We start from the raw sequence: 10,596 nt of genomic DNA, 5'->3' as shown, positions 1-10,596 counted from the left end.
AGGCTCACTGTATATATGGATGCGCATATCCATGATTTTTAACTTGTCCGATGCAGGTACACAGCTACAGGTGGTATTCCCTCCCCCTTTTACAGAAATCAGATGAACATGGCTTAGTTTCTTCTCCTGCAGAAACGAAGGGATTTAGGCACCCAGGAACCCCGTGCTTTTCAAATGCTGGAAGTTTCAAAGGAAGCAACAAATTGCCTCCCTCCCTCTTGGGCTCCGAGGTTTTGACCTGAGTCACAAGCAGAGACTGAAACCGGATGGTGATAACCCTGTATGGGAGGAGAGAATCTCCGGCTTTTGCCCAGAAGCAGCCTCTAGTACAGCAGTGGGACAGGTGGAATTTAAAGGAGATGGGAAAAAAAATGAATAGTGTCTTGAAGTATTTCTTTTACTTGAATGCTTAGACAAGACCCCTTCACACCTCAGGGCACATTCTTATTCAGAAATATTCAGAAATAATTAATAATAAGAAGAATAGGAATAAAAATGTCTAGCTCTTCTGCTGAGGAGAGCTGCAAATATGTAAAATAAGGATTTCTGCTTTAGTGTGGACAATTTAACTTGACACTGGTTTAAATTGCCAAAGAGCTTACACTGACCATGGCTCCGGCCCTGGGACTGCAGGTCAGGCCAGTGACCAGGGGAAAAGAGCCTCACGGTGCCCATGTGAGGGAGCAGGAACCCCCCTACTGTACCCAGTTAAAAAAATAGAATAGCAGAGAAATTCCTTTTTTAGATGAAGGCACCTGAAACACACTCGTGCTGTCATTCCCCGTGAGTCACGGTGCAGCTGCAGATTTGGGCAATGAAGTCTCAACAGCAGGGAGGTCCCTTTGGGACAGGGCAAATTCGTCACACAGGAGCAGCCCCACGCAGGGCAGGGGAGCCCGGGGAAGATTTGAGCGGTGGCGATTGTCTCCTTGGCAAAGGCAGCCCAAGCCAGGGCTCCTCTCTTTGTCCAGGGCTGCGGGTGATGCTGTGCAGTCCATGCAGGAAAGGCAGAAACTGAAAACTCTCCTCTGCCCTAGGGTGTCTGTGGCAGACCTGTTTTGCCATGCTCAGCTCTTTTCTTTTTAGCATTGCTTTACCTCCCCTCCCCTTGAAGTTTTTCAGTCTTGACCAGCAGTTTCAATGTCACCCCTTCAAATATCACCTGCGGTCCCCTCCTTCATCCGGGTTGCCCTTCCCCAGATAATTTCTAAACACTTTAAAAAAATAAAAATTAAAAAAAAAAACAACCACACCATGGCCACCACATCCTTCCCTCTTAATCTTGAGCAGTGCATCTGTCCTGGCTGGGATGGGCTGACAGCAAAGCCCAGCTGAGGCCGCACCGGGGATCCGTGGCCGGGGGGGAAGCTGAGGGGTGGGCAAGTGCCGTGATGCCGCCAGCAGCTCGGCTGGGGGAGCCGCAGTTTGACACCTTGCTGTGCCCTTGGAGGAGCCAGGGCCTGGGAAAGGGGGGGAGTAGCTCCTGCAAAACATGGGTTCTACCCTGCACTCGCTTCCCAGTAAAGAACTCTCAGGGCTGGGTTGCCAAACAGGATGGAAGCAAGAGCTGTTTGGAAAATACTCATGAATATCCATATTTATGCATGCAAGATCATATGTATTTACACATTCATGTATATTTATATATGCTTATCTAGATATATATGCATGTGCACCCATAAGTGCCTGCCAGGCCTGGTACTCACCCCAGGCAGGAGAAGAAGCGCGGAGGTGAGCAGCCCCCGGCACCGGGGCAGCAGAGCCCAGCGGTAGCACCGGGGGAGGCCGGGCATCCGGCTCGCCTGCCCACGGAGGGCTCTGCCACGGCCACGGCCACAGCCACAGCCACGGCCGAGGAATCAGGCCCACGGGGCCAGGGAGAACTGAGACAGCTGGGTCGGAGCCAGGGAGGGGACCAGGAATACCCCAAACTGCCCCAGGAAGAAGAGATCCCGCTCCACGAAATGGACCTCACAACCCACTGCTACAAAATTAAAAATAAAATTAAAAGAAAAAAAAATAAAATTGGGAAGATTACATTGGGATAGGATTATTTTTGTTTTTGTCAGCGCACATATTAGATGAAGGTAATTTGGGTGCTAGAAATATAAGACGAAAATACACCTAATTCCGTCATCATATAGATATAATATATTTCACTCTCACCACATAAATACAAAACATTCAAATATCCAAAACATTCAGAACAAAAGTTAGTAGCAAGGGCTCAGCGCTCGGTTCATTCATTATTTTTTTCAACTAGTTGCCTAGAAAGTTCAGACGTAAATAATTTACAATAAAATTACTATTTTCTTTCTGTCCAGCTCCTTCTGTCCAGTTCTGGTCTATAATTAATTCTATATACTACAGCAACCATTCCACTTTTTGTAAATTTTCTTTTTTTGGTTACAGTTTGGTGGTATGTATTTATACAGTTTGTAAACGCCATATGTTAAAGTTTAAAGAAAGAAAAGAAACTTAAAACCGAATAAAAGAATTATTTTTTTTTTTCCCAAAGAACTAGCTAAGTACAGCATCCCTTTTCTGGCAAATTCAAGTACCGAAATTGAACAGGAAATATTCGATCCGGAACACTAGAAGATGAAATACATACGTTTGTGGAGAAAATAGCAGTAAGAATTATGAAGGAAAAAAATTGTTACATAGATGTATTTTAAAGTACAAAAATAACAACAAAAGATACGCTTTTTATATTTTAAGTTCGTTTTAAATGAAATGTGAGAGATATACGAGAGGGTTATTTTAGGAGGAAGGAAGGCTAAAGATTTTTTTTTTTTTCAGATGCGCATTGAAATTATTTGCAAAAAAACAAATAGGGGAAAAAAAAAAAAAAGAAAAATTACCATCGCAACAGATCTGGATGCAAATCGAATCGCGACTTCCATTATTCTATCTGCAGATTTGCTTTTGCAGATAAGGTCCGCAGGACTGACCCATGGGGGAAAAAAAAAAAAAAAAAAAAAAAGGGGGCGTTGTGTTATCTCGAAGGGAGAGACAGTTTTATTCAAAATCTCTGCAGCCACTGGTTTCTATCTCCTCTCTTCGTGCGTGTATTTTCAAGGCAGTCCGTTCCGGCCCTTCCCACATGCAAGATTTATGGCGAAAAATAGAAGTTGCTGGGCGTTTTCCTGGCTGGTATTAAGGGCAAACGGCAAAGGACGCTCCCGGGACTGCAGTGCAGCGAGTGTGGGTGAAACGGGGGCCACAGCTGGAGCCCCCAAACCTTTGTGCTTAGGAGTCACTGAAGTCTGGAGGGGGAGGAAAAAAAAAAAAAAAAACAACAACCTGGGCATCACCTGGCAGCTCCATCTTCCTCTCTCCGAAATCCTTCTCCCTCGCTTGGCATTGGCTACAACCATCCGAACCAGCCCGGCCAAACCGCACCCCGTCCGCTCTCCCTCTCCGTCCCTTTCCTACCGGTGTCAAAGCAAACGAACAGACAGACAAACACCACCCCCCTCCCCGCCCCGCACAGACAGACGGACCCCCGGCCCGGCGGGGCAAAGGGAGCGCCGCGGGGGCTGCCCCGCTCCCGCCGGGCTCCGGGGAGGCGCCCGCAGCCCCTCGCCGCGCCCCGGCCCCGGCCGCCGCCTCGCTTAGCCCCGCGGGCGCCGGGCCCCCGCTCCGCCCCGGCCCCCGCTCCGCTCCGCTCCGCCCCGGCCCGCGGAGGGAACCGCGCCGCGGGGCTCGGAGGCGGCGGCGAGGGAGGGGGCTGCCGGCAGGCCGCCGCGCCGCCCGTCCCATAAATACCGCCACAAATAGAGACTATAAATATAAATACGGGGAAGTTACTTAGAGTCAGTCCAGTGCTTTTTTCTCAGCGCTCTCTTTATTGTTGGTCCGGGAGTAGGGCTCGAAGGCGGACGAGCTCAGGTAGCGGGCCGACAGTTCCTGCAAGTTGCCCGCCAGCGAGCCGGCCACGGCCAGGGGCGCGGAGGAGAGCCGCCCGGCCACCGAGCCCAGCAGCGCGGGCACCGGCAGCCCGAACAGCCCGTGCCCGGCGGCGGCCGCTCCGTGCAGCGCTGCCGGCGGGGGGGGCCCGGCCGCGCTGCTGGCGGCCGGCGGGTGCGGGGAGCCTCCGGCGGGAGCCGCCGCCGCCGCCGCGCTGCCGCTGCCCGCGGCCAGGCCGGGTCCGCGCAGAGCCGAGCCCAGGGCCCCGGTGGCGCAGGGCGGCAGGAGGCCGGGCAGCCCCGGCGGGGAGAGCAGCCGGCCTTGCTCCAGCAGCCGCAGGACGCTGCAGGTGGCGGCGGTCTCGGACACCACCGACCGCAGCTCGGAGTCCTTGCCCTGGTCCTTTTTCTGCTTGGTGCGCCGGTTCTGGAACCAGACCTTGACCTGCAGGCCGGGGAGAGAGGCAGGGTCAGCGGGGCGGGGAGAGACGGCCGCCCCCCGACAGGTCGCCCCGGGACCCCGGCGCGGCTCCGCGGGGCAGAGGGGGGCAAGGCTGCGGGGAGGAGCGGAGGGCTCCGGCCAGGCGTTTGACAACGGGGAGCGATTTAAAAACGCGCAAAGCGACACTTCCCCGCCCGACCTGGCTGCTCGCGGCTTCGGGGTGCAGAGGGGAATCTGGGAGCCCTGAGCTCTTTTTAACGCGCTGTGGCTTTAACCTGATCCGTCTCACTTTAGCCTATTTCACGGTACGCCAGTGGTTCTCTGGGAGCCGGATCCAGCCCTTTCCACACCGCTTTATTCTAAGCCAGCTCAGCCGGAGCCCCGGCACGCCCACGGGCCGCACCGCGGCCCCCAGGACCGCGCACCGCGGCCCGGCGGCGGCAGCCGCTCCCCTCGCCCCGGCTCGCAGGGACCCCGCTCGCTGCCACCGCCGCTGCTGCCCGCTCGGGTCCAGCTGCCTTTCCCGGGGGTAACAACAGCTCTGCGCTTCTTTCCCAATCTCCCGGCCTGGACAGCCTCTCTCCCTGCCTCACCTATTTTAAACAATAATTAAGTTTAAAAAGAAGTCCTAGAAGCTCCTCAAAAAAAAAAAAAAAAATCAACTCAAAACAAAAAACACTCATGGAGGTTTCTGTAAACTACGAGCTATTGAACTTGTCATTCCTACCCGGCAAGGGAAAGAAAAAAGCTAATTAGCTTGTCAGGGGAATTTATTGTTGTATGATATTTTGCAGAAATATGAAACCGGCTTTCAGAAGTTTGATCTTTTTAGATGCTTCCCCGCACTCTCGCATAGCTTTGACCCGCCTGACCGCCCCCGGCCGCTCTGCTCCGCAGGACGGAGGGACGATTGTCCCCCTCGAAAATACCAGGACTGAAAATATGGCCCAAACTTCAGTCTCGTCCCCGGAGCTCTTGTACCCAGGACAGATCGCTCAGACCAAACGCCTCCAAACCGGCAGCCCCCAGGGGAAGGGGCCAACCTGCCCCCCGAGTTTTAGCAGCTGTGTGCCGCTTGCTGCGGAGCGGGAGCGGCTCGGCCTCTCCTCGCTTCTCCCCGGCCGGGGGCAGCCGGCACCTGCACAGCGGAGCCGCGGGCCCCGGGCCCCCGCGGGCCCAGGGCGGCTCCCCGCGGGCCGCCAGCGGCGGGGAGCTGCGCCTCGGCTCGGGGAGGGACTCGGCTTCGTGGCCAAGCTCCCGCGGACCCCTCGGGCCGGGCCGCCTCGCTGTGCGCAGACCCAGGCGGCCGCGGGAGAGCCCGTGGGGGCTGTGTGCGCGGGCACGCGGGGCCGCGGGACCCCCCCTTGGCCAGCAGCCCCCCTCCGGGGCTCCCCTTCCCTGGCCTGACATAAGTTATAGGTCCGTCGCCGGGACGCCTCGGCCACGCACCCCCCGGCTCCATCCCGCAGGCAGCAGCGGGCCTCCCGACCGGACACGCGTGGGCACCTCGGGGGCGGCCTCTGCTCCTCCAGCGGGCCCGCGCCCCTGCCCGGCAGCTCCCGGGGCCTGCGCGGTGGCGCGCAAGAGGCGCGCAGGGCCGCGGGGTCGGCCCACCCGTGGGGCCCGGCGCGCAGGGGAGATGCCCGGGCTGGGAGGGGGCTGTCCCGCGGAGGAAGCCGGAGGCCGGAGCGGCGCATGGGAGGACAGGACAGGGCAGCCGGGGTTCCCCGTCCCTCTGGGGCTACCTGAGTCTCGGAGAGATTGAGCTGGCGGGCGAGCTCGGTGCGCTCCCGCCCCACGACGTACTGGCAGCGCTGGAACTCCATCTCCAGGCGGTAGAGCTGCTCGGCCGTGAAGGAAGTGCGGGTCCGCTTGGGACGGTCCAGATCAAGGCCCTTAGGCAGAATAATCTCTCTGATTGAACCTTTGGCATCTAGCAAAGAAAGGTGCAGTCAGCTTTACACTCAGGCAACCCTCTTCTCTTTCTTTCCCCCCCTTTTTTAAAATTTTTTTCCAAGGGAAGGAGGTTTTGGCAGCGCCTTCAAGACCGAGACCCAAGTCGGGATGGAGCAGGGTCCCTGAGATTGTGGCACTGCACCTGGCCACTACACCCAAGGAAGGGGAAAAAAAAAAAGCAACACAACAACAGAGAAAGAAGGAGTGGGCTGTGGGGGCCCAGGGCTCTGGAAATAATCCCCTCAGCCCATTTAAAAATTGGCTCGAATATATTGCTCTGGCAGTACGGCGCTGCAGCATCTCCACGGCTCCTCTGGGAAGCTGGGGAGAGATCTTCCAGGCCGGGCTTTGTGGCTGGAGTGCAGGGCTACTCTTTGTTCCCTCTAGGCTAAGGGTTAGAGTTAACTGGAAGCCACCACGCACACCCCAGAGCCCCCCAATATATAAAACCTCCTCATTATTATTATTATTTATGACAAGTTTACCATGTTCAAAAAAAAAGCAAGCAAGAGCTTTCTGGGCATAGCCCAGAGCTGGCTGACTGCCCACTGTGAATCCGGAGACACCTCCAGCCCACCCGGCATCCCGGGGAAAGCATCGCCACTGCCACTGCTTCGGGCTTTTGGCAAACAGGAGAAAGAGGAGGGGGGGGGGGGGGAAATCCCAAAACAAGGCACCGAGCAGCCCGCAGAAACCTCAGTTTTCTGGTAGCCCTGACCGAAAGAAAGCGGGACAAATCTTATTAACGCGACTGTCAAGGCAGAGCCAGATTCATGTTACATTAAAGCCTTCCCAACTTTGCTTTCCGTAATTTTACCTCTTCGGTGGGTTTTAAATCAGAGACAACCACATCATTTTAATCTGACCCCTCTCTGAGTCAATCGGTGGCGCAAGGATTAATTATTGTTTACAAGGCCTGCTTCGCACTAATTTTGTTCCGATTCTGTTCTCTCCCTCCTGCCCTAAACGGCACCTTAACAAAAATGAAATTTCTTCGGGTAATTTTTTTTTTTTTTTTCGGAGAGAGTAGGAATAGAACGATTTAATTAATTTAGCCTGGGAGGGAGTCGCGTGTTGACGAAAATAAGACGTATAACCATTAAAATAAACCAATTTAAAAGCCTATCGTCATTCCTGCGTTGATCTTAAGGCTGATGGTTATTTAAAAACAGCTCTTTCTGCTGGGATACTGGAGAGAAGGGACAGGAGGAACCTCTGCCCTCCTCCCCGCTCCGGCAGCCGGGCGGGAACCGCAGCCCCGCGCCATTGTACGCGGCGGCAGCGGCTGGTGGCGGGCGGGATGCGCGGGCGCGGAAGGAGCGCGCCCGGCCGGCGGGGCAGAGCGCGGCCCCTCCGCGGGGGCGCTGGCTCCGGTGGGCTCCCTGCAGGCACGGGCACCCCGGGAAAGCTGCAAAGGAGGGGGGGGGGGGGGGGAAAAAAAAAAAAAGCGGGGCTGGCCCGGTGCGGGGCAAAGCCGGGGAGGAACCACCGCGGCTTAACTTTCCCCCGAGCCGCTGGCGGAAATTCAGCGAAATAAAGCCGGGCTGGAGCAAGGCTGCAGGGCACAGCTCGGCCGGGGTCTCGGATCTCTCCCCCGCAACCGGGAGAAGGTCTTTGAAGGCAGGGAGGGAGCGAAAGCAAAGCAACAAAATAAACCAGTCTCCCGGGCGTGAAGGGAGCTCACCTTCCCCCACCCTCGCCAAATACCTCAAACTCATACCTCTAACTAGGATCCTCCTGCAATAGTCCGGATCAGCCGAACTAGATTTACTTTTATTACAGTCTTCCGTAGCTGCAGAGGCAGAAAAAGTCCCTTGCTGATCCTTCAAAAAAGAAGTAGAAATATTTCCTTCAGACCCTTTGCTTTCCTTGCCCTCCTTATGTCCGTTCTTCGAGACCCGGTTAGCTTCAGTCTCTGAACTGCATCTAACGTCCATTTTGTCTTGTTTCCCAAACATGTAGTGCAATAAAAACAAAACCAAAAAATACCACCAAAAACCACCACAACGAAAAAATACAGAAGAGTAGTAGAAGAAGAAGAAGAAGACGAAGTCTATGCTGGATATTGCACGGCTTAGGGTCAGATCGGTGGGGATCTGTAAAGCACCTTGAGTAAGGAAGGTCGGGTTTTATCCCACTGGAAAAGCAGCGGCTTCCTCAGTCCCAGCGTCCTAATGTGAGTGTCCAGCTTCCCAGAGCGCCCAGTGATCAGGTACTCAACAGTACAACTCTAAAATGATTTAATGTCTGCCTTATTACAGAGACATGTAGTTGTTAGACACACAGAGGGACGCGCACTCGCTGTTTCAATTGATTACGGGTAATTTTGCAGCCTCCACATTTAGGTTACCTCATGAATACACTAAATTGTTTGGATAATATATCAGATCGTAATGGATGGTTTGTGTGCTTGTCCCCAATCAAGTAGAGTTTAGCCAGTGAATAAACTGAAATGATTGGTCTTGCTTTCAGGAAACACACAATCAAAAGACTGAGACTTCCAGAAAAAAAAAAAAAAAAAAAAAAAGAGAGAGGAAAAAAAAAGGGGGGGGGAGAGGAGAAAAAAAAAAAACTTTTGACAAGATTCACCCTGAATTGTTAGCACCATTAGCAGCCATTATTAACTTTCTTCAGTATGCCTTTGACCTCCCGATTATATAGTGGCTTTCTCCAAAGCACGCCAAATAAATCTGAATAAAGCTGCTAGGAAGGGCTGGAAAAATGCAGTTGTAGGGGGGTGGAAAAAAAAAAAAAAGCCCCCTGAATTCTAAACAAACAAACAGATCCCCAGCATGCACACACACAAAAAGTTCTTCTTTCAAGCAGATCTCTCCAAGGAAGCAGGTTATCTTGGCCAGCAGAAATCCTCCTCAACACATCTCCCCACAGACAGCCATCTTAAACTCCTACCTCTCCTTATTTCAGTCCCGATACTTGCTTTTTGTGCTTCTCCCTCTGTGTGTGTGTGTGTGTGTGTATGTGTGCGTGCATGTGTGTGTGCTAATTCTGCACCTTCGCAAACACTGAACCTATTCGCAGAGCCTGCTCATTGGGGAAAAAAAAAAAAAAAGCGGAAAAAAAAAAAAGCCAGCTTTGTGTGCAGTAGATCCAGGAGGGGGGAGAAAGGGAGAGGGGGAGAAAGAGGGAAGAGAGGGAGGGAGGGAGCGAGGGAGGGAGGGAGAGAGAGATAGCCCATGAAAAATCTCAACTGCGTGATCCACTAAAGGAGAAAAAAGTTTTACTCTAGCTATTTCATTGTCTCCGCTACAATATCTTTGAGAACCGCAACAGCCAGTAATCCAATAAGACCATTGATTAGGCTACAATGATTCAATTCAAGCAAATGGCCTTGTGCAAAGAGCATGCTCCAGTCCTTCTTGTCACCTTGCAGGGCAGAAGCCCTCTTCATGCTGCTCTCCTTATTCATTCCTTTATGGGAAATGTAGAGCAAAAGGAGTGAAAGATGGCAATTATCTAATTGGACTATTAACAAACAATTCTCCGAGTGTGGCTGTCTGGCAGTGGTTCTTGGGTGAGGTGAAAGGCCACATGTTGCACTGGCCCCATTCACAAAGAGTTTAGGGGCCTGAGAGAGAGAGAAAGAATTTTCCCTGAGAATTTTTCACACAAACGCCGGAGTATCCATCAGGCGTGCTCCTCTCCGCCTCGTCCTCCGCCTGCCCGGGCCGCTGCCTGGGAATTTTACCCACCTGAAGCAGGCTGGGAGAGCCGCGTGTTTTACTGCGGACGGTAGCGGTGGGTAAAAGCAGAACGTGGCGCCCTTGCCAGGGCTGCTCAGCTCCACGAGTCTCATCCTGCTCCCATTGGAGGAATAACAGCCCTCGCCCCGTGGGACACAGTCTTTGTCCAAGGCGGTGTAACGGAGTGAAGGATGCAGCGCTGGGGCCTAATCGTCATAAATAGGAACTTCAGGGGAGACAAGAAAAGAAGGGTGGGGGGAGAAAAGAAAGGAAAGGAAAAAAAAGGAAGGGAAAGAAAGGGAAAAGAAAAGATGGGAAATGAAGGGAAAATAAAGGAAGGGAGAAAAAAGGAAAAGAAAGGAAGGGAAAGGAAGGGAAAATAAGAGAAAGAAGAAAAGATGAGAAAAGACAAAAGAAAAGAAAGAAAAAGAAAAGAAAAAAGAAAAAAGGAAAAGAAAAGAAAAAAGAAAGAAAAGAAAAGAAAAAAAGAAAAGAAAAAAGAAAAGAAAAGAAAAGAAAAGAAAAGAAAAGAAAAGAAAAGAAAGAAAAGAAAAGAAAAGAAAAGAAAAGAAAAAGAAAAGAGAAA

At 52.9% G+C, this 10,596-nt stretch overlaps 1 protein-coding gene across 1 annotated transcript; it reads right to left on the bottom strand.

Moving 5' to 3' along the window:
- Positions 1 to 3,819: 3,819 nt before the first annotated feature.
- Positions 3,820 to 8,267, bottom strand: VAX1 (ventral anterior homeobox 1). The gene is made up of 3 exons (XM_086616866.1): positions 8,030 to 8,267; positions 6,099 to 6,286; positions 3,820 to 4,356 (listed from the first exon to the last, which is right to left on the bottom strand). Exons 1-3 carry the CDS (start codon positions 8,265 to 8,267, stop codon positions 3,820 to 3,822), a joined length of 963 nt encoding a protein of 320 aa, XP_086472992.1.
- Between the last annotated feature and the right edge of the window lie 2,329 nt (positions 8,268 to 10,596).

Source organism: Tauraco erythrolophus, chromosome 9 (assembly GCF_009769465.1).
Source record: "Tauraco erythrolophus isolate bTauEry1 chromosome 9, bTauEry1.pri, whole genome shotgun sequence".
Classification (NCBI taxonomy): domain Eukaryota; kingdom Metazoa; phylum Chordata; class Aves; order Musophagiformes; family Musophagidae; genus Tauraco; species Tauraco erythrolophus.
The sequence above is the reverse complement of the archived record's forward strand: the minus strand, read 5'-3'. Positions and strand labels throughout refer to the sequence as shown.

What these genes read in the sequence shown, in the direction of transcription:
- VAX1 (XM_086616866.1), bottom strand. Translation starts at nt 8,267, where the DNA reads ATGTTTGGGAAACAAGACAAAATGGACGTTAGATGCAGTTCAGAGACT. An exon ending in CAGGAGGATCCTAGTTAGAG is followed by an intron (nt 6,287 to 8,029) that starts GTATGAGTTTGA and finishes TTTCTTTGCTAG; the next exon opens with ATGCCAAAGGTTCAATCAGA. An exon ending in TCAATCTCTCCGAGACTCAG is followed by an intron (nt 4,357 to 6,098) that starts GTAGCCCCAGAG and finishes CCCGGCCTGCAG; the next exon opens with GTCAAGGTCTGGTTCCAGAA.